This window comes from Dendropsophus ebraccatus, chromosome 1 (assembly GCF_027789765.1).
Source record: "Dendropsophus ebraccatus isolate aDenEbr1 chromosome 1, aDenEbr1.pat, whole genome shotgun sequence".
Classification (NCBI taxonomy): Eukaryota; Metazoa; Chordata; class Amphibia; order Anura; family Hylidae; genus Dendropsophus; species Dendropsophus ebraccatus.
Window position 1 is genome coordinate 48114879 of NC_091454.1, and position 23426 is coordinate 48138304.

At 45.3% G+C, this 23426-nt stretch overlaps 1 protein-coding gene across 1 annotated transcript in view; it reads left to right on the forward strand.

Moving 5' to 3' along the window:
- The window catches only part of LCP2 (lymphocyte cytosolic protein 2), a 109348-nt gene that overhangs the window by 47169 nt on the left and 38753 nt on the right, over nt 1-23426 (forward strand). Inside the window, exons 4-9 of the mRNA XM_069956812.1 lie at nt 4754-4810; nt 13090-13160; nt 14461-14501; nt 15644-15818; nt 20592-20680; nt 22515-22572. Of these exons, the coding sequence (XP_069812913.1) occupies nt 4754-4810; nt 13090-13160; nt 14461-14501; nt 15644-15818; nt 20592-20680; nt 22515-22572 (491 nt within the window). The remainder of the gene's footprint in view (nt 1-4753; nt 4811-13089; nt 13161-14460; nt 14502-15643; nt 15819-20591; nt 20681-22514; nt 22573-23426) is intronic.

Here is a 23426-nt window from a genome sequence, read left to right on the forward strand (position 1 = left end):
CCCAGGGACACACACACATCCCATGCACCCAGGACACACACACATCCCATGCACCCAGGACACACACACATCCCATGCACCCAGGACACACACACATCTCATGCACCCAGGACACACACACACACACATCCCATGCACCCAGGGACACACACATCCCATGCACCCAGGGACACACACATCCCATGCACCCAGGGACGGACACACATCCCATGCACCCAGGACAAACACACATCTCATGCACCCAGGACACACACATCCCATGCACCCAGGGACACACACATCCCATGCACCCAGGGACACACACATCCCATGCACCCAGGGACACACATCCCATGCACCCAGGGGCACACACATCCCATGCACCCAGGACACACACATCCCATGCACCCAGGACACACACATCCCATGCACCCAGGGACACACACATCCCATGCACCCAGGGACACACACATCCCATGCACCCAGGGACACACACATCACATGCACCCAGGACACACAGCACTTACTGTAATTGCAGGGAATCTCTGAGGGGGCCATGTGGTGCAGTTCTCTGATCTTCTCCTAACAGTCGGACTCTGGGCCCCTCCTCTTCTTCTGTCCCGACATCCAGGAGAGCAGGAAGCAGCCGGAGGAGGTAGTGAGGGAGTGGGGGAGGGGCCCGGGCTGTGAGGAGGGGGTCCTGTCTGTGTCTCTTCTGCCCTGGTATAGAGTGAGCAGACACACAGACAGGAAGCTGCAGTGTCTGCCCTGAGAGCAGCGGCCACTACTTCCGGGCAGCCTTAAAGTGGCAGAGCAGCCTAATTAACATCTGGCCTCTGCGGCCCTTAAGTGTACTGGGGGGGACCGGCCCGGGGGGCCCCCAGCCTTGGTGGGCCCGGGGGCGACCGCCCCCTTTGCCCCCCTCTAATTTCGCTACTGGTATATGCAGTGTGTCTCAGTGTGCATATGGAGGTGTGTGTATGTGTATATGCAGTGTCTCAGTGTGCATATGGAGGTATGTGTATATGCAGTGTGTCTCAGTGTGCATATGGAGGTGTGTGTATGTGTATATGCAGTGTGTCTCAGTGTGCATATGGAGGTGTGTGTATGTGTATATGCAGTGTGTCTCAGTGTGCATATAGAGGTGTGTGTATGTGTATATGCAGTGTGTCTCAGTGTGCATATGGAGGTGTGTGTATGTGTATATGCAGTGTGTCTCAGTGTGCATATGGAGGTGTGTGTATGTGTATATGCAGTGTGTCTCAGTGTGCATATGGAGGTGTGATTTTTGAATATGCATTATGCAGTAAGGGTATAGTATATATTTAGGGAAACAGTAGGTAGAAGAAAAGTGCACCATGCATGGATTGTTTCTTCCAAACCACATCATAGAAACACAGTAAAATGAATAAATTAAGCAGACTGACACCCCCTCCCCTCCTTCCCCCAGATGAGCAGGGCGTACAGTGCATTTGCAACCTTTTGTGTAAACTAGCAAGTGGGCCTGTATAGTTTGAAATGCCAGGGCTGAATCTCAGTCTGGCCCTGAGCACATCTAACTTCTATTTCTAGTTAGATGTGCAGTGCAGCTCTCTGCTGGAGCGCCCCTGGCCGCCCTCCTCCTGCAGCGGTCAGCTCCTCTCCTCCCTTGCGTGGCGCCGGAGCATGACCTCACCCGGACCACACGTCCAGTCAACCAGTAAGGGGACTTGCAGTCAGGGTGACATCATGCCACGCCGACACTCAGGTAAGAGAACTCTCGGCGGGGGTGATGGTTGTGTGGGGGGAAGGCTGGGGGTGATAGTTGTGTGTGTGTGTGTTTGTGTGTATGGGGGGGGGGGGTCGGGGGTGATAATTGTGTATGTGTTTGTGTGTGTGGGAAGAGACTGGGGATGATAGTCGTGGTGGGGGCTGGGGTGATAATTTGTGGGGGGGCTGGGGATGATAGTTGTGTAGGGGGAGGTTGGGGGTAAGAAGCTGTGTGTGTAATGGTGCTGGGGGTGGTAGTTGTTTGTGTGTGGGGAGGGCTGGGGTGATAGTTGTGTGGGGGAGGGCTGGGGGTGGTAGTTTTTCGGGAGGCTGTAGTTGGGTGGGGGCTGTATTTTGGGAGGCTGGTGGTAGTAGTGGGGGGGGCTGGAGTAATAGTTGTGTGAATGGCTGGGGGGGTAGTTGTGTGTATGTCAGGCATTTACCCTAAGGCCTCTACTCATCTATGAAATGAATCACTGTGATAAGAGAACCAGTTAGTGTTTAATGCTGCCTGTGGTTCAATAAAAAAGTATTATAGAATATACTAAACTAAAACAGGCTGCTGCTTTTTAGGGGAAAACTCACTCACCCTCATTTACAATCGCGGCGGCCTATCATTAACAGTGAGGACCTGGCTGCTGATAGTAGCCGTTCCCCATGCTGTATGAAGCGAGTTCAGCGCCAACGGACCCACTGGCGTACCAGTACATCATGGTTCTTTACAAGACAGGCTAGCATGACTTACCAGTATGTCATGGGTCCTTAACGGGTTAATAGTGTTTTATAGTTTTTACGTTTTAGCTATTTAGCTGCATATTTCCTTCGACATAGTTGCATAGTTAGTACATTTAAAAAAAAAATAAAAATCAAACAGTGAGGGAATGGATGAAGGTAAGAAGAATGGATAAATTCTACATTCTATACTTATCCATTTTTATTATTTTGGTCTAAGAACTTGTCTAGCCCTGTCTTGAAGCCCTCTACTGTTTTTGCTGTGACCAGATCCTGTGGTAGACTGTTCCACAGATTCACAGTTCTCATGGTAAAGAAGGCATGTCGCCTCCGGAGATTGAACCTTTTTTTCTCCCGGCGGAGGAATTGCCCCCTTAATTTTTTTTTTTTATTTATTTATTTATTTATTTATTTTGGGGGGAACATCTTTTCCCCATATTTCTACGGGCCATTTACATATTTAAATAAATTCATGATTATTTTAATCATTCCTTATAACTAACATTCCCCTTATTAGTTTAGTACCTTTTCCAACTCTAGAATGTCCTTTCTATGAATGTAACGCCTGGAGTAGTGGATCCACTGAACCGTCACTAGCGATGGCACTAACCTCACCAGGGAGTGGAGTCTAAGGGGCCGCTGGTTTTCACCAGAGCCTGCCACAAGGCGGGATGGACTTGCTGCGGCAGGCGACCCCCAGGTCGCTACCCCTGGCTTGGTTGCTAGTGACGGCAGGCGAGGCGTGGCAGGAGCAGTAGGCAGGAGATAGTGCAGGCAGAGGTCTGTAGGCGTGATCGCAGGTGGCGGACAGGACTCAGGAACAATGGGAAGGCAGCGGGCAAGGACTAGGGACAAGGACTGCGGACAGGAACAAGGAACAAGGACTACGGTCAGGAACAACAGGGAGCTGGGCCAATCGCTATGGGAAGCATGCAGAGGCTCCAACACCTGTAGTGGGGCAGGGCTGGAATTTATAGGGAGTGATTAGTGCAACTACCCAATTAGGGGCGGACTGGCCCTTTAAATCTGAGACAGCCGGCGCGTGCGCGCCCTAGGAGGCGGGGACGCGCGCGCCGGCCGGCACAGACGGAGACAGGAGCGGGGCGAGGTAAGGCGCCCCCCCGGGGCCGAACAGGTAGCAGCGTTGGGTCCCTGCACAAGGACCCCGGCGGCTGCATGGGGCAGAGGGAGGTCGCGGCGGCGGCCTGGAGCACGGGATGCCGCCGCGGCCGTGACAATGAATCAGGTTCTAAAACTGAATATGCCTCACCAAAGCTTCCCTGTCCATGCCTGCTTAAATACATGACAATATCCTGCTGGCCTTAGAAGCAGCTGACCGACATTGTGTGCTGTTCTGTAGTTTATTATCTACAAGTACACCTAGATCCTTCTCTATAAGCGACTCTCCCAGTGTAACTCCCCCCCAAGACATATGATGCATGTGGGTTATTAGTACCCAGGTGCATAACTTTACATTTATTCACATTGAACCTCATTTGCCAAGGGGACGCCCAAACACTCAGTGTGTCTAAATCATCCTATAACATCTGCACATCCTCCATAGACTGTACTGTACTACAAAGCTTGGTGTCATCTGCAAAGATAGAAAACCTCTTTAATTGCTGTTAAAGATATCCACTGCCAACCCCCTATCCAGGCTTTTACCCACCTCTTCATTAAAACATATTAGGTTTGTTTGACAACTTCTGTCCTTAGTTAAACCATGCTGGGTATCTGTTATACAGCATCTAGTCCTTTTAGTTTTCCCACAATAGACTTTAAGCTTACGCATCTATAGTTTGGGGAAACCCTAAAACCCTTTTTAAAGATTGGCGCTACATTTGCCTTACACCAGTCCCTCAGCTCAATACCAGTCACCAAAGAATCAGAATATTTTGTACAGAAACTGATTTTCCTAAGAACTCTGTGGTGTAATCCATCAGGCCCTGAAGATTTGCTTACATTCAGTTTGTTTAATTTATCGTGTACTTATCTTGGCATTTTTGCAAAGTAGCTCTACAGTACCACCTACTGGAGGTAGCTTACCTTAAAATTAATGTTCAACTCTTGAAGAGCCTTAAAACACGATTAGGGGGCAATATCCATCTGGCAAAAAGAAGGGAGGGGGTGGGGAGGAATAGACCAGTATAGACCAGGGTGCTGGTAAAATTCAACACAAAAACTTTTTTTTTTTTGCCTTTTACACATTTTAATGTTCCAGGAAGAATAACATCAAAGTAAACAATGACTGCAAATGTGCACATCTTCTAATAACAATGTTGATGTTTTTCAGAATGCTGATAAGAATTCAACAAGAAATTAAAAAAGAAAAGAAAGGATTTTTCCCAAGGTATGAGGGTAATTTACTACGCATATACAAATTTCTATGTTCATTAAAATATAACATTTTTTTTCACAATTGCTTTATTGCGGTGTGACTGTTTGTTTATATACAAATCCCAGTGAGTGCCCCACATGTATGTATTGGCCGATAAGGGTCATTCATATACTATGACTTTAAAAAAAATTTTTTGGAGTGCATCTACAGTCAACGGGGAAATTAATGCTTTTGTTGCACTAATAATAACTAAAGGCCCTATTACAAAAGCTTATATCAGTTGTTTTCTCCTGGAAAACCTCTTTAAAGCAACTCTGTACCCACAATCTGACCCCCCAAACCACTTGTACCTTCAGATAGCTGCTTTTAATCCAAGATCTGCCCTGGGGTCCGTTCGGCAGGGGATGCAGTTATTGTCATAAGAACAATTTTTAATCCGGCAGTGCTGCGTCTAACCGCCGGGGCTTACATTTGTATATGCATTAGGCTGGCACACCCTCTCTGTCCTTCCTCCCCACCCTCCTCATCATTAGGAATGCTCCAGGCAGATTGCTTCCTATTCCCCACCTGTGTGCATAATGAACAAGGGCTTTATCGTTAATACACCTGTGCAAAGCTCAAACAGTAAATGTTCCTGGATCATTCCTAATGATGAGCAGGGTGGGGAGGAAGGACGGAGAGGTGGTGCCAGCCTAATACACAAGACTTGTTAAGAAAATACACTCCTACAAAACTATACTTTCTCTGAGATGTATATAAACTGACTTCTCCTACTCAGAGGAGGAGCTATCTGACTCTGACACCAGAAAAATATAGACTGTTTTTTTCGGAAGAGGCACTCTACTCTGAGGCTATCTCAATGACCTTTTGCTTACTTAGAGGAGGAAATACACAAATACCCTTGATAAAACTGAAGTATGATACTAGAAATAAGTGCAATGCTGAAATAAGTGTAATAATAAACTTCTGGCAATTACATAATCACATAATGAAAGTGCTTTAGGAAGAACTGGATAAGTGTCTCTGTTTGGTAGAGTCTCTTTTAGGCAATTCGAACCATCGTCCATGTAAAAGGCTCTGGAACAGGCACTGAAAACTTTTTAGCAATGTAAGTGTCCATCAGCACATAGCTGGTTAATAGACAAAGTTCTTGGTCAGGAGGACCAGTCACAAACCATGAACGTTGCAGAAACTTTTTTTTTTTCACACAAGAACCTGAACAGAGCAGAACACCAAACAATAACAAAAAAAAAACAGTATAACCCTCTAAGGGCTAAGGTCTCTGTAGCGTACTATTGTGAAGAGGCAGGAAGATCCTCAGTAGGCTTCTTCTTTTTCTTTTGCCACGAGTAATGGAAGCGTGAAGAGCCTGTAGCAGAAGCATCGCTGGATGCAGTGGTGACCACAATGCTAGGCGTCACCGTGGTGATAGGGGAAATGATGGGAGCCACGTGGTACGTTACTGAGGTGGTCGAGCAGGCGGCTTTAGCCACAGCAGTGGGAATGGTAGGAGTGGAAGTAGCTGCAGTAGTTGTGGAATCCGCAGCTTTGGAGGCAGCCTTGAGGGAACCTAGGGGTTTGAAATCGTGCCAGTCCTCGTCCCAATCTTCTGAGGGGGTTAGCAGGAAGGGCCTTTGGACTGGATTCTTAGGCCTGGTGACAGCCGCAGCCCAGGGACCCTTTGGGGACCCCACTAGGGTATATTCCACAATCTCCCCAACAGTGAGGTTATTCAAGTAGGCTGGCTGATAGTCCCTCATCACAGCCCTCCTATTGACTAGCACCAGCAGTCCAGTGTAAGAGTCCATGAGTAGCCCATAGCCCCGTTTGTCAAATTTAGTAACGGTTCCCCTCCTTCTTTCCAGAGGGGCTGCGCCTGGCTTGGGTCCCTCTAGCTTCCAGATGAAGAGCCGCTCAGACGTGGCATTAGACTCGTGGTATGGGGTGTAGGGATGACCCCAGAGCGGGGCGTAATCTGGATAGGGCACGGCAGGAGGGGGTTCTGGCGCTAGGCCGGTTTTGGCAGAGGGTACCTCGCTGGCACTGGGAGCTGTGGTGGTCTGCCAGGCAGAAGTAGAGGCTGCAGGTACCATAGTAGCCATGATGTGAGCAGTCTTAGTGGCAGGCGGAAAGAGAGAGAGGGCCCGCTGGATGTCTTCCACGATCTGCATCACCTTGGGGTCCTGCCCAAACACCCATTGCGGCAGCGGCGGGGAGTCGCATCCAGAAGGTCGCCATAGGCCCAGAGAGATAGGACCTTTAAGGACAGTCTTACCTCCAGGATCAGGATCTGGCGGTACAGGTGAGGACTCGTCCAGAATCCGGTCGTCCTCGGAGGAGAGGGACGGTCCGGTGGAGAAGGTGTATTTGGAGGAGCCGGAGTGATTGGGGCTCGAAGGGCTGCTGAGGCTGGAAGAGGTCTCCTCACCTCTGCCAGGGGGACTCGGCGTGGAGGCCCGGCTTGAATCCCCATCTTCGGACCGGACAGATCCCCAGCTGCTGTCCCAGCAAGCAGGGTGGATCGAGTTCTGGCAGAATCGCAGGAAGCTCTGGTAGAGGAAGTACGGCAGCCGCAGAGTCACACTCCTCACAGGACGCCATCTTGCTACGCACAGGCGTGGTCTTGAGGACCTGGGAGGAGGCAGAGCGCAGGGGCTGCGGTTAACCCCCTCCTGTCCGGGGTATGGCGCAGATAGAAGCTGAAGAAGACGGCGGCCATCTTGTGTACCGCCTAAGCCCCAAAACACTTCGATTACACCCATGATAATCGGGCAAAGTCTCTCTGAGGTTGTGGCACACTCTTGGGGGGGCACACAATGCGATCCTTATCCCATGTTTAACCCCTTCTTAGGCCACAGCGCGGCAATGGCAATGTGTCTGAGGGGGATGACTAGCTGGTAGACAGTAGGATGATAGACCCCGCGTGGTGTATCCTGTTCGTGACGCCAAAAATGCGATGCCCTGACCCGTGAGGGCCACTCCACAGTGCAGGTGTTACTAGCAGGCAGGAACCGGGGAAACTGCAGGGTATAGAGTTGTCACGGTACTGGCACAAGGGTGGCACCGCTGTAGCCCGGTCTGCGGTACTATGCGGGATACTGGGCATGCGATTCTTCGCTGTACCTAGTCGGGGCACCGGATAAGGGACACCAATGCCAGGGTTCAGTAACAGCGGTGGTTACAAGTTTATTGTAACTGAGGTAACTGGTAGCAACAGTCTCTTCCGGGTGCAACCGGGTATATAGCAGGTTTAAACAGACAGAGCAAAGGTGGTGCTGCATAGGCTGAGGTGAAGCGTGCCGGATGATGGGAGTAGTAGTGATAGAGGAATAGAGAGGTTGGGTGGATTAGAGTACTTGCGGTGAATATCTTGAGTTGATGAGGAGATAGAGAGCAGGAACGACACCCAGATGAGGGGATACTCCAGGCACTTGAGCAGGCGGACAGGAACTGCTACAGCAGAACACCGAGTCCACTCTTCTGAAGGTGAAGAGGGACACACACGACCTCCTTGCTTGGGAGCAGGGGCCGGAACTGCACAGTAAGGGGAAGTCACATGGTACCCCTGGCCAAACCTAGACGGCCATTGGAGGAACCATGGTTACGGGGCACGGTCACGTGATCACCAGCCTTTGCATACCACTGCACATAGTTATGCACACAAGATATACACATGAACCTGAGAGTAATAGGGACTACACAGTAAACAGTTGCAGTGCATATAGTTTCCAGGACAGGCATGGCTATAGTAATAAAAGTAAACTTAAAGTGAGAAACAGACAGAATGTTCTGGGACACTGCACCTACCTGTGTCCCTGCTGGTTCTTAAAGTAAGCCTATGTCCTCTCCTCTGTTTGTTTGTGTCTATCTATGTCATCTTTCTTCTGCCTTTTTGTCTGTGTCTGTGCCTTCTATCTAGTAAGCAGAAACTACATGCACCAACAAGTACAGTGGATGAAATAGTGCTCTTTATTCCATAAAGATATACAGCAAAAGGTGTCAGTCAGTGCATGAGTAAATTATGTTTATCTTCTTTCTCTTATCTATCTATCTATCTAGTTATCTATCTCCAATCTATCTATCTATCTATCTAGTTATCTATCTCCTATCTATCTATCTATCTATCTATCTATCTATCTATCTATCTATCTCCTTTCTATCTAGGAGGTATAGCTGGTCATAGGGGGCATAAGTTTACAGGGGGTATACCGGATCAGAAGGGGGAATAGGTCTGCAGGAGGGCATACCTGGCTACAAGGGGCATATCTGTTTGCAGGGGGGATACCTGGCTACAATTGGCATATTTGGCTCCAGGAAGTATATCTTGCTATAAGGGGCATATTTTTCTACAATGGGCATACAAGGCTGCAGGTGGCATATCTGGCTACGTTGGACATACCTCGCTATAAGTGGCATATCTGGCTGCAGGGTACCTGGCTATATGGGGCATATCTGGATGCAGGGTACATACCTGACTATAAGGGGCATATCTGGCTGCAGGGGGCATAGCCTACTACAGTAGACATACCTTGCTACAGGGGCCATTGTATCTGACCACAGGTGCATACTTGGGATGCATGGGGCATGTTTTGTCTACAAGAAGCATTGCCTCTAGCCACAGGGGGCATATCTGGTTGGAAGGGGTATTATTAATGGCTACAGGGGGCATTGTTTAACACTACAGAAGGTGCTATATTTTGCTACAGGTGGCATTATTACTGAGTACATGGGGCATTGCTACTGAGGAAGGGGGCATTATTATTTGACATTACTTGAGCATTATTACTGGGTCCTACAAATTAGTCACATTGTTATGGGGGTGATCTGATTTGGGAATCAACTGCTGACAGAAGACACCTCATGTGAGTCACTGGATGTAATAACACTTTATGACTTCATTTATAATAATTATTTTCATTACCAGCTGAAGTGTCATGTATGTCATTCAGTCAGAGCAGGAAGGGGCAGGGCCAGGAGGTGACACTTCCGCTGGTAATATATCAAGGAAGATATGTTATATGTGGGCTGCTGAGGTTTGAGTGCCAGGGATGATTTTAAGTCCCAGTCCGACCCTGTTCAATATATTGTGTTGAATTGGACGTCCCTATTTCCATTGACTTCAATGCATTGTCATTGCAGTCAGTTAAATTGCGGCAATAATGGACATTTTTTTAAAGCAACTCTGTACTCACAATCTTAACTCCCCCCCTCCCCCCCCCCCCCCCCCCCAAAAAAAAAATGCTTGTACATTCAGATAGCTGCTTTTAATCCAAGATCTGTCCTTGGGTCCTTTCGGCAGGTTATGCAGTTATTGTGCTAAAAAACAACTTTTAAACTGTCAGCCCTGTGCCCTACGGGAGTAGCCTAGATTGTGTATGCATTAGGCTGGCACAACCTCTCTGTCCCTCCTCTCCACCCTCCTCATCATTAGGAATGCTCCAGGCACATTGCCTCCTATTCGTCAGCTGTGTCAGCCCGGCACATGGGCTGGATCGTTAAGACACCTGTGCAAATGTTCAGCATGGAAAAAATGTTCCAGTGGCATTCTTAATGATGAAGAGGATAAGGAGAAGAGATGGAGGGGTGGTGCAAGGTTAGGGCACAGATATTCCCGTAGGGCACAGGGCTGCCAGTTTAAAAGTTGTTTTTTAGCACAATAACTGCCGAACGGACCGCAGGACAGATCTTGGATTAAAAGCAGCTATCAGAAGGTACAAGCGGTTTGGGGGTCAGATTGTGGGTACAGAGTCGCTTTAAATATCAAAATCGTCTGCCTTTTCTCTATTTTTGACATTGTGTGAACATAGTGTGGTGTCCCACCACAGGTGTTGCTTATGGTTACACCCTTCGCAAAAGTCTGTACTCTAAGTAAACTGTGGTGATGAAGCAGTACCTAAGTTTTGCCACAAGATGTCACTATTGTATGTAACTGTACTGTTTTGCACCGCTGCAGATAACCAAAGGGTTATTGTTTATTGTGATCTGTACACCAATGAAGACCTTCTCTTTCTCTTTACCTATCTCTGAGCTCCTTTCTTCTATGCTTTTCTTCTCCTCCTCTCACAGGGATTATTACATCACCTGTAGGAAGTCATCACATGGGGAAAGGAACAATACACCCACACCTAGTTAGTCTTAGCTACATTTCTGAGCAGAGAGGAAGCAAGACAAGTTGGTCCCTATAGTGGTCCATTTCGGCCCTAGCTTTGCGAGGTCCTCACTTCAGAGCTACACTCTGCAGTCTTACTCTAGTTGTTGAGGAGACGTATATGGGAGATTTAGACACCCTTTTCTTGAAAGCAGCACTTCCACACACTATGCAGTGTTAAGCTACTCAAGGGAGAGGACAAGTCGGAGAAAACCCCAACCCACACCGAGATTCATTCTAAAGGGCGTATTAAATGTAGCGATTATCATTCAAAGATTCACTATAACGATAGTTGGCTAGCGATAACTAGCGATTTTAGCGAACGATTCTGAGGTTATTACATTCACTGATTAATGTTATGAATGATCGCTTTTACGGTGTTATATGGTTGCTAATCGTTCCTCTGGACAGCCCACACAAAATGTTTTATCAGCAAACAATTTATTGCACAAACAAATATGACAATTTTTCAACATGTTGAAAGACCAAAATGAACGATTTTTCATTCGTTGTTAAATTGTTGGGTGTTATTACACGGACAGAAAATCGTTCCCTTTGATCATTTTAGCGAATTTTGAAATGACAATTGTTCCGTGTAATAGGGCCTTAGGAGTGCAGGACAGTATCCTTTTAACAAAAGGAACTGATCCTGATAAAGCAGAGTTGCTAGAAGCGTACGTACTCTATCTCGCAGAGCAGGTGTCACCAGGGAACCTTGGCCACTCGGCTTAAGGGCCCTATTCCACCCGACGATTATCGTTTAGATTATCGTTAAATCGTTCGAATCTAAATGATAATCGTTCGGTTGAAATGCAGTTAACGATTAATGACCGAACGAGAAATCGTTGATCGCTTTATAAGACCTGGACCTATTTTTATCGTTGCTCGTTCGCAAAACGTTCGCAAATCGTTCGCATTGAATAAGACATCGTTCGGTCGTTCACAATAGATACGAATGCAATAGCGAATAAATAGCGAAGTAAAAACGATCGCAATTACGATCATAAATAACGATTATCGTTCTATGGAAATGAGTAAACGTTTTCAGGTCTTTCGCAATAGCGGTCGTTTGAGATCGTTAATCGTTAACGATTATGCAAACAATAATCGTCCAGTGGAATAGGGCCCTAACCCAAATAACAGGGTCTGGGGTTTGTGTCGCCCTCTAGGACAGGTCGCCTAACACTTGTGGGCAAAAGGTGGTATAAAGACAAGAAGTCAAAACACAGGCACAAGAAAACGTCTATTCTCAAATCTGCAGTATTCTACTTTTTTTTCTAACGTTCCAGCAGAGCACACTTCTACCTTGGCTTGGGACTCTTACAACATCCTCCTTTCTTTTACTCTGAACCCGCAGTACAAACCTCTCTCACTGTTCTAAACTCTATGAAAAACTCCTCTCAACTACTCACAGCTCTCCTACACAGAATGTCCTCAGTGCAGTTCCTGTTTTGTCAGGTTTACCAACTACTATCAACTATTGTACAAAGTATTCCTATAGTAAAGAAGATCTATTTATGCTAACAGGACTCAAAGGTTATTACTCCAGCACCTACACCAGGGGCCCCCAAAGTACGGCCCCCCTAGGCTATTTATCCGGCCCCCACCGCACTTCTACATCGCTGCCTATCCCTGCCCTTGCCCCGCATCCACGCCGCCGCTGTCGTCATCCACGGGCGGGACAGGCCCCTCACACTCTTAGAATTCCTTCCGGTTAGTCGCAGGAGGGATCCCCCAGCAGGTGCAGCGACGTCATCAATGCCCATGCCGGAGGATCCCTCAGAGATCATTTCCAGGTTACATCCGGGGCGGGGGGTCGGTGGTCCATGCAGCGCCGAGGAGGCAGGCTGCAGGGCAGACATCTTACTGCTCTGGGATGTGCAATCCAATTTTCTCCCGAATCGTATTGATTCGGCAGATTATAGCTCCATGTAATAGGGCCCTAAGGCTCCTGCTTTCACATCGTCCATTCAGTGCTGACACACCCTATTGAGAAGGGCAATGGTAATAACCAGCTGCCTTTTTAATTATTTACTTACGCATTCATTCTTTCATTCATTGATTTCCATAATGATCACCAGAGGAGAGCTATCAGGAGAGCTGTCAACTTTTAATCACCTACAGAAAATGTTTTATCTTACAGATTGGACACACAGAGGGGTCATCCATCTGGAAAAATGCAAATGTCTTATCCACCAACAAGCCATGATGTAGGTAAGTAAGCTTAACAGCTGTAACTGTTTTTGGAGGTGTTGTTTTTTTTGTGTTGTTGTTTTTTAATATTTGGACAATTTTTGCATCCCTTTTTTTATTTTTTTCATCCAGTTATAAATCAAACTTTACACAGATGAAGATAAAATAAGTAACTTTGTAATACATCTTATTAGACACGAATGTGTCCTTCTCCTTTTATCAAGCATCTTTTCTCTTGACCCCTACTGCAAGACTGTTTTCCAGCTCAGTTCTGTCCTGTAGGTAACTTAGGGATCAATTTACAAGTAAGGCGCTTCTTTGGAAGGGATTTGGAAAAATGAGGAAGGTGGGAGGGGAAGATCCTGAGTACATATAGCAGAGAGAGGAAGATAGCTAATAGAAAGAATGGATATGTCAATTCTTTTGGCGGATAGTGCAATCAACCCGCCCATAGAATGGTGTCTGTGGGGGCGGCGGAAAGTCGCACGGCTGTGAGCTTATACTAGTGACGGAATCTGGCGGAATTTATCCGCACAGATTCTCTAGTGTGAACCCGGCCTAAGGGCCCGTTCACACTGCTGAAAACAGGTGGAGATTTGGAGCGGCATCCCCGACGCAAACTCGGCTCGGAATCCCGCCTGCCTCACTGTCTCAATGTTAAAGGGGTTATCCAGTGCTACAAAACATGGCCACTTTCTTTCAGAGACAACACGACTCTTGTCTCCAGTTCAGGTGCGGTTTGCATTTAAGCTCCATTCACTTTAATGGAACTGAGTAGCAAACCCCAGCCCAAGCTGGGGACAAGAGTGGGGTTGTCTCTGAAAGAAAGTGGCCATGTTTTTGTAGCACTGGATAACCCCTTTAAGTATAGGGCGCCTCAGCTCTCTATGTCTATTCTTTTAGCGGAGAGCTGCAGAAAGCAGAGGGGCCTTATACTTATCATTGAAACAGTAAGGCAGGCAGAATTCCAAGAGGGAGTTCCACTATGAATTTCCGCCTGCTTTCCACAGTGTGAATGGGCTCTTAGCTAGCAGAGTAGAAATCTGCCGAAACATGCCACATATAAACTATATGATGCCCAGATAGTGTTTAGACCAGAGCTTGAGGCTGTAGAAAATGCACCTGTAGTACTCTTATGGAAACTTGGCCTAATGCTGTATGTGGTAAGCTCCTTCAACAGCAAATGTAGGTTATTGGAATTTCCTGAAGATACCATTTACTGCAGTGTGTGAAGTTTAGAAGCATTTATCATGTTGTGCAAAAAAAAATTTGTTTACTCTAATTCATTTTTAAAAACTGTCCTTATATCCCTTCCCTAAAGACATGTCTGAAAGCTGGGATGGATCAGGCTCAGACTCCTTTGTAAGTACTTATATAGCATTTATATATTAAAAAAGGATTATTTCAAAAAATGCAAATGCTTAATATGCAAAGTATGAAAAAAATATAAGATGTATGGCTCTTAATATGCGACAAATAGATATCCTATGTAAAGTATATGTTGGAATTGTTATTCCACAGTATATATCCTACTTGGAACATCTCTATATACAGTATATTGATCCTTGCCTTAAAGTGTAGCTGTCGTTATAACTTTTAAAATCTAAACCAAGAGTAGATGTGATACAAAGCAAGTTTGCAATTTACATTCATTTTTTATTTTTTAGCTATCATGGAGAACATGGCACTTCCTTTTTTCTGACTCTTTTTTTTCTCAAAGAGTCAGAAAACAGGAAGTCCTGTGTATCCCAGGCCATCAGAGCACTCACAGAGAAGGCAGTCATGTGATTGATGGACACATTGAGCTGAGACTCTCTGTACTGGCCGGAATTCCTGTGATTAGTCAGTTTTTTTCAACCAGCACAAGTCAGAAAATCTGCCTTCAGGAGACTGAACCTGGATTTCTGGTAAGTTCAGCTTTGTTATACAGCTTGATAACAACTAAAAATATATAATGAATATATATTGCAAACTTGCTTTATTTCACATCTACTGTTGATTTAGATTTTGAAAGTTATAACGACAGGTATACTTTAAGCCTTTAGACCTGGTCCACCCACCTTTACCTGCACAATCCTATTTACTGTATAAAGATGGCGAGACCAATATAGCAATGAAGCACTTCTGCCCCACTGTCTTTTGTCTCCAACTCACTCATCACTGATCGTAATCTCTTGCAAGCAGGGCCTTCACTTATTGTGTTTGACTTGATAAATACATGTACAGTATATCTTTGTAATGTCTGACTTTGTGCTGTGGAATATGTTGGCATTATATAAATTATTATTATTATTATTTACAGAGATACAAATACCAATTTAGAATGTTAACATAGAGTTGCTAGCAGATATTATATTTTTATGGTGAATTGGGTCTCCTCCATTTAATGAGTTGTTTTTACCTAGCTGTCAATCAGGTGGGGTTTGTAAATATATAAAGTATGAACTTAATAAATAGGAAAAGGTCTTTTTTCAGCCCACTAAATATGTAACTCTTTATGTAAGGAAGATGACGATGACTATGTGGATCCAGATGCAAGTGATGTAGAAGACTATGAATCCCCAGCCCAAGAAGATGAAGATAGTGGTAACAGTGATGGTTATGAACCACCTCCTTCCAATAATAATATTCTTCCAATCAATGCTCCTAAAACAAATTCTTCTAATCCAGATTACATTGGTATGTCATTTTAACATACATGCCTAGCATACATGCCTAGCCTGTAGCTAGCCCAAATAATGAGATGTTATTATTAACCCCTTAAGGGTGAGCCAAAAAAGCCTTTAAGGGGTTGGCCACTTTATAGTAAAATAGGTCAGTAAAAAATATTAGTAAGTGTGCTCACTGTATATACTGACAGCAGCTCCCTGTGTACCTCACAGAGCTAAAAACAGACTCCCCTCCTCCAGGCTGGGCTGCCCTGCTCTGTTTTGTTTCTGTCCATAAAATGGCCGACATGGAGGAGCATGTGACCATGCCCTGTCCCCTGTGTCCTCCATAGACATATACAGGCTTAGTGGTGGACACTGGGGGGCGGGGCCTGGTCACATGCTCCTCCATGTCAGCAATCTTATGGACCAAAACACCACAGAACAGGGCAGCCCAGCCTGGAGGAGGGGAGTCTGATATTAGCTCTATGAGGTACACAGGGAGCTGCTGTCAGTATATACAGTGAGTACACTTACTAATCCTGTATACTGAACTATTTTACTATAAAGTGGCCAACCCCTTTTAGAACCGTGACAATTTTCAATTTAGCGGTTTTGTTTTTTTCCTCCTTGTCTTCTAAGAGCTATATCTCTTTTATTTTTTTTTTTGAGGGCTTGTTTTTTTTTTTTTTCAGGGACAGGTGTACTTTGTAAAAGCACCTTTTGGTCTACCATACCATGTATAATGGAACCCCCAAAATATCCTTTATGGGATGAAATTGGGGAGGAAATATACAATTCAGCAAATTGTAGGGGATTCCCTGTTTACGTAATGCACTTTACAGTAGAATTGATAATGTTTATAGATCAGTCTTAATACAGGTCTATGCAGGTTACATAGCTTTTCCAATGATTTACTATTTTTATCAACAGTTAAAACATTTTTTGCAAATAGGTGTGATTACAATGCCCCTTTTTTCACTTAGTTTTTATTAAAACCATATTTGTGTAGATGAGACATATTGATCAATTTTAAATAAAATGTAACAAAAATACACTGTTAACCATGCGGGAACAATATTGATTTATTTTATAGCAGCCGGTCCCCACATGCTTTGAAGTGAGCTCAGCTCCTGAGCTCACTTCAAAGCTCCGGCGGACTCCATGACGTACAGGAACGGCATGGGTCCTTAAGTGACAGGATTCCATGACGTACCTGTACGGCATGGGTGCTTAAGAGGTTAAATAGCTTAGTGCCCTGATTCCACACCTTTTGATAAATCCTTAGTATGCCCATAGATAGGGGCCTATAACTCTTTATCCTGACATCTGCCTCAGGAGGAGGCATTTTTTGCATAAAGCAGCCACATTTTGGCACCAAAATGAAGGCCGTCCAAACAAAGTCTGCGGAACGGAAAAAGACGTGTGAACATAGCTTAATACTGTTGTCTGAGTGTAACGCCAGGAGTAGTGGATCCTCTGTACCATCACTAGCAATGGCATAAACCGCACCAGGGAGCAGAGTCTAAGGGGCCGCTGATTTTCACCAGAGCCCGTCGCAAGGCGGGACGGGCTTGCTGCGGCAGGCGACCCCCAGGTCGCTACCCCTGGCTTGGTTGCTAGTGACAGCGGGCGAGGTGTGGCAGGAGCAGTAGGCAGAAGATAGTGCTGGCAGTGGTCGATAGGCGTAACCGCAGGTGACAGGCAGGGCACAGGAACAATGGACTAGGCAGCGGGCAGGAACTAAGGACAGGGACAGCGGACAGGAACAACAGGGAGCTGGGCCAAATGCTATGGGAAGCATGTAGAGGCTCCAATACGAGGGACAGGGCATGCTGGGATTTATAGGGAGTGATTAGTGCAACTTCCAATTAGGGGCGGACTGGCTGAGACAGCCGGCGCGCGTGCGCCCTAGGAGGCAGGGACGCGCGCGCCGGCCGGCACAGCGAGAGACAGGAGCGGAGGAAGGTGAGGCGCCCCCAGGGGCCGAACTAGCAGTAGCGCTGGGTCCCGGTACTGGGACACCGGCGGCTGCCAGCGGGAATGAGGAGTTGCGGCGGCCCGGAGCGCGAGACGCCGCCGCAGCCGTGACACTGAGGTGTTTACAGGGAAAGTTGGTGAAGTGCAGTAGAAACCAGCCAACAGAGAGATAAGCTATTTTGGAGGTTTAATGGTAACATCAGATACAACAGGTTACAGTCTTATCTGTGAGTACCCTCAAAATGGCCACCAGCCAGAGATTGGTCACTTAAGATGGGTCGATTTCTCAATCTTAAATACAACACATAGACATATACTGTACCTCATATGCAATATAATAGCAGCATAAGTGAATATTCACAAATATAGTGCAATAGGCATAAATATCTCAATAATAAGAAACATAAATTATAAAGTAAGACGGCTTTCTGCCTAATGGGAAACTAAGCCCTTGATAAGGCCCCTTTAACTTTTAAGAGTTACTTAATACAGCGTCCATATTAACCCTTAGATGACCCTGGGCGTACAGGTACGTTCTGGGCCGCCTAGGGGTGTTCAGAGCAGGGCCACGCGCCGGCCACGCTCTGAACCACCGCGGTCCTGGGTGCCGCTTGTAGCCCAGGACCGCGGCTATTAGTGGTCACAGTCCGATTGCCATGCCCGCTAATTAAGTAATCAGATGCAGCTGTCAAAATCGATTCCCTGGAATCTAGTAGGGGGATCGCCCCCCTGCATCGCGATTGGGGAGGGGCGATCCCGTGTCCTTACCCGGCCGGGGTCTGCACCGTAATGGCACTGATCCCGGCTCGGCAGCAGCCGAATGCAATCGGTTGCCGATCTAATTGATCTATGCAGTATAACTATACTGCATAGATCTCAATGAGAGATCAGTGTACTTATACTAGAAGGACTTCTTGTATAAGTGTAAAAAAAAAAGAAAAAGAAAAAAAAAGTGTTATTATTAATAAAAAGCCCCCTCCCCTAATAAAAGTTTGAATAAAAAAATAAGGGCTCATGTGGGTTTCTAGGTGAAAAAATGCAAGTGCTATGGCCTTTTAAGCACAAGGAGGAAAAAACGCAAAAATTTTAATTGGCCCGGTCCTCTAAGGGTTAAAGTGTTCTTATACACATCTGTAAACAAAATTCTGAAGACTTCCATAGTGGTCACAAGCCCCAACAAAAGTAATCCCCCCACCCCATAATAAGCTGTTTTACAACCATAAAAGCAGGTACATACACTTAGTTTAGTTAAAATATTAATCTACACGACTAGAATGACCTGTCACCAGACGAGCCTGGACATACCAGTACACCCTAAGTTGCTTTTGTGCTATTAAGTGATCTTAGGAGCCAAGCTCACTTCATAGCAGGTTGGGGCCAGCTGCTATCGGGAGCTAGGCTCTCACTCTTCATGACAGCAATTGCACTACAGCCTGTCATTAACTCCTTTAATGTCACAATCGCAGCATTTAAAGAGGACCTGTCACCCAGGAGGAAGGTGCCAAGCCCGACCGACCCCCCGGTGGAGCCACGGATACCTCCCCTTTCCTGCAAGTCCCGCTCCTGGACGCGGTCCCCGGACGGAGATATCGGCACCAGAAGGTGAGCGCGTGCTGTATGCTGATTACCTGAGATGAGTCCGATGCCCATAGAGAATGACTGGAGCAGTCATTCTCTATGGGCATCGGACTCATCTTTGCTGAGCGCTGTGCACGGCTTCCGACGGCGAGATCTCTGTACCAGGACCGCGCCCAGGAGGGGGACTTGCAGGAAAGGGTAAGTATCCGGGGCTCCACCGGGGGGTCGTGCGGGCTTGGCGCTGTCATCCTAGCTGACAGGTTCCCTTTAAGTGTAAGTGACCGGAACATGTCCTTTCACACCCAGGTTTGGCTGTTTCAAACAACTTTACGCTGAAATTCTGAGAACTTTACTGACATTACTGACTGATGAACATAACTTACACACATAACTCACTAACACACTGACACACACATTACTGAGTGACACACATTACTGACTGACACACACACATTACTGACTGAGACACATTACTGACTTTTACACACACAAATTGCTGAATCAAACACACACACACACACACACACGCACACACATTACTGACACACACAGCACTTACAGCTAAATCGTCTCCCTCTTCCTCTCTATCTAGCTGATCTACATACTGTGGTATTGAGGACCTGCGGGTCATGTAATCAGGTCCTTCATCCCTCTCTCTCTGCAGAAGGCTAGCAGGTCCTGCTCTCTCTCTCTCTCTCTCTCTCTTCTGATGTTCAGCGCTCACCCTGCACTACAGTGAGCAGGCTAAACATCAGAACACTGGGCTCCCCCTCTCTCTCTCTCTCTCTCTCTGGGCTCTTGGAGGTGCTGGGGCCCCGACATTTGCCCTGGTAAGCCCTGTACTGGCGGCGGCCATACCCCTAACACTTTATTTCCAGCAGCATATCGGATGTGTGTAATTTTAGTCTAAGAAAGTATGTTTATATACAGTATGTATGCCATGTACAATTGTTAGTGCCCGTCGTGTTGTATGGTTAATAACAAAAAAATATGCCCCCGCAGGGTAAACCAAACGTTTCTTTGACACCTGAATCCATGTGATGAAATTTTTTTGTTCAGGGCAAAATATTACTGGTAATCATAGTGTTCCCTCGGTATCAGCTCTAAAGATACAGAAAAACCTAATGCAAGCACGAAGTGAACCAGTAGTAAAAAGTATTGGTTTTTAGTTTTCTAGTCCTTCATAAGTGTAATCTAAGAAAAGAGTGTATTTTGTTATGTGATAATAAGCTATCTTATATTTCAGACAGGCCAATGGCAAGTAATTCTGTTAGAGGTCCTCCAAATCCTCCCAAAAGGCCTGAAGTTGCTGCTTTTACATCAAGAGGTAACACGGTATGTCCACTTTGATAATGTATGAATATACTGTTAGTGTCCCATATGGGTTTACACTTTAATTTTTGGGTCCCACCCTTCAGCACCCAGCCCTCCTTGTCTATACATGTGTATACTCTCTAATAATTATTTTGCATTTTATTGCATGAAATAGGTATTTGCTACACAGAAAAACAGAACTTAATATTTGGTACAGAAACCTTTGTTTGCAATTACAGAGGTCAGATGTTTCCTTTACTTCTTGGCCAAGTTTGCACACACTGCAGATGGGATTTTGCAGAATTCCTCCATAAAGATCTTCACCAGATCATTCAGGTTTCGGGGCTGTTGCTGGGAAACATTGAGTTTGAGATCCCTCCAAAGATTGGGTTCAGGTGTAGAGAATGGCTGGGCAACTCCAGGACCTTAAAATGCTTCTTACAGAGCCACTCTTAAGTTGCCCTGGCTGTGTGGATCGGGTCATGGCCATGCTGGAAGACACAGCCATGACCAATCTTTAGTGCTCTTATGGCAATCATCCTATCCCCGCAAAGCATGATGTTGCTACCCCTGTGCTTTACAGTTGGGACTCTGTTCTTGGGGTCATACTCACTCTTCGTCCTCCAAACACGGTGAATGGAGTTGATACCAAAAGTTCTATTTTGGTCTCATCTGACCACATAACCTTCTCCAATGCCTTCTCCGGATTATTCAATGGTCATTGGCGAACTTCAAATGGGCCTTATCATGTGCTAGTGTGAGCAGGGGGACCTTGCATGCCCTGCAAGATTTTAATCAATGAAGGCATAGTGTGTTACTAATGGTAATCTGGTTCTAGTGCTCTTGGGTCCTCCAATGTGGTTCTGGGTTGATTCCCGACCTTTTTCAGAATCATCCTTACCCCACAAGGTGAGATCTTGCTTGGAGCCCAAGACAAAGGAAGATTGATAGTCATCTTGTGTTTTTTCCATATTCTAATAATTGCACCAACAGTTGTTGAATTCTCACTAACAACAGCTTGCCTATAGTCCTGTAGCCAATGCCAGCCTTGTTCAGGTCTACAATTTTGTCCCTGGCATCCTTATGAAGCTCTTCGGTCTTGGCCATGGTGGAGATGTTGGAGTGTGATTGATTGTGTGGACAGATGTTCTAGCTGGGGTACTTAATACAGGTAAAGAATGCAGAGTAGGAGTGCTCCTTAAAGAGAAACTAACAGATCTAAATAATACCACCATACTGCTGGATTATACTTCTTTCTTTTTATCCCAGGTTTGTGGATGTCTGTTTTCAGTATGCATTGGAAAATCTCCTAACGCATACAATAATGTATCCATAAACCCAAATTTTCATAATTGTGTTTCAATGGATTCCATTATCGTTTCTTTTTTTTTCTTTTTTTTTTTTTTTTAAGGAACAGCACATAATCCTGCTTAGTTTTAACAGGAGCTCGTAAAAATAGTATATATTCCAAGAAGTATACATTTCTTTAGTATAAAAGTCTATGTAGGTTGGATGCCACCATGTGGGACCTTATAGCTGTTTTACCTAAGGTATTGTGTAGGATGGGGAGTTTCCCAAATTTTGCACCTACTGCAGATTGCAAACACACAGAAGCCTTACTTCATGTACTATAGTAACAGATATTTTGTTCATTTTTTATTTTATTTTATCAAATTCATTAGACTGTACTGCATTGTCACACCAAGGCTTTTGATTTAGGCAAAATAAAATTAAAAATATTTTTGTTATGCTACTATTAGTCATATAAATGTCTTTTTCCCACATGACCATTACCCGCATGCATTTGTGAACAGCGAGACTGTATGTGAAAAATAATCCTACTATTTTTCTACAGTTTCCAGGAGTGCCGACATCTTCGGGTCAAAATAGTCCTACATTATCAAAGCCAAAATGTATGTGGTTTTAATAGTGTTTATAATGGTGTAAAAAGGGAAAATAAAGAAAAACTCAATGGGAGAAAAGTTGTTGTTTTTTAAAGGGGTTATCCAGCAAAAATCTTTTTCTTTCAAATCAACTGGTTTCAGAAAGTTATATAGATATGTATTTTAGTTGTATTTAAAAGTCCCAAGTCTTCCCATACTTATCAGCTGCTTTACGTCCTACAGGACGTGGTGTATTCTTTCAAGTCTGGCACAGTGCTTTCTGCTGCCACCTCTGTCTGAGACAGGAACTGTCCAGAGCAGGAGAGGTTTTCTATGGGGATTTGCTGCAGATCTGGACAGTTCCTGTCTGCGGGACATACAAAAGCTGATAAGTAAGGGGAGACAGGAGACTTTAAAATAGAAGTAAATTCCAATCTATATAACTTTCTCAAACCAGTTTATTTGAAAGGAAAAAAAATCGGATAACCCCTTTAATGAATTCTGCTATAATAAAAAATGATATCAATGAAATGCTTTTTGATATCTACCCCAAAATAAGAGTCTACAAATTCTTCTGCAAACTGCAAACTGAGAGAGAGCCAGAGATCAGAGATCCATATACTGTAGATGTAAGAATAGTAAAGTTATGTCTGATGGGATGTGAGGAGACAAATAAAAAATAAATCCATTACTCATCAAGGTCCTATTTTTTTCTTTACAGGTTTAAATAGAGAAAATATAATTAGTTGTATATTTCCTAATATTCTAATTCAGGTGTTTTGATGTCTTCATATGCTAATGAGAATAAAGGAGCAATGCTAGTGTAGGAATAGTACAATAATTACACCTACCTATTCCCATCCCATACTGTTTGCCAGCATGAC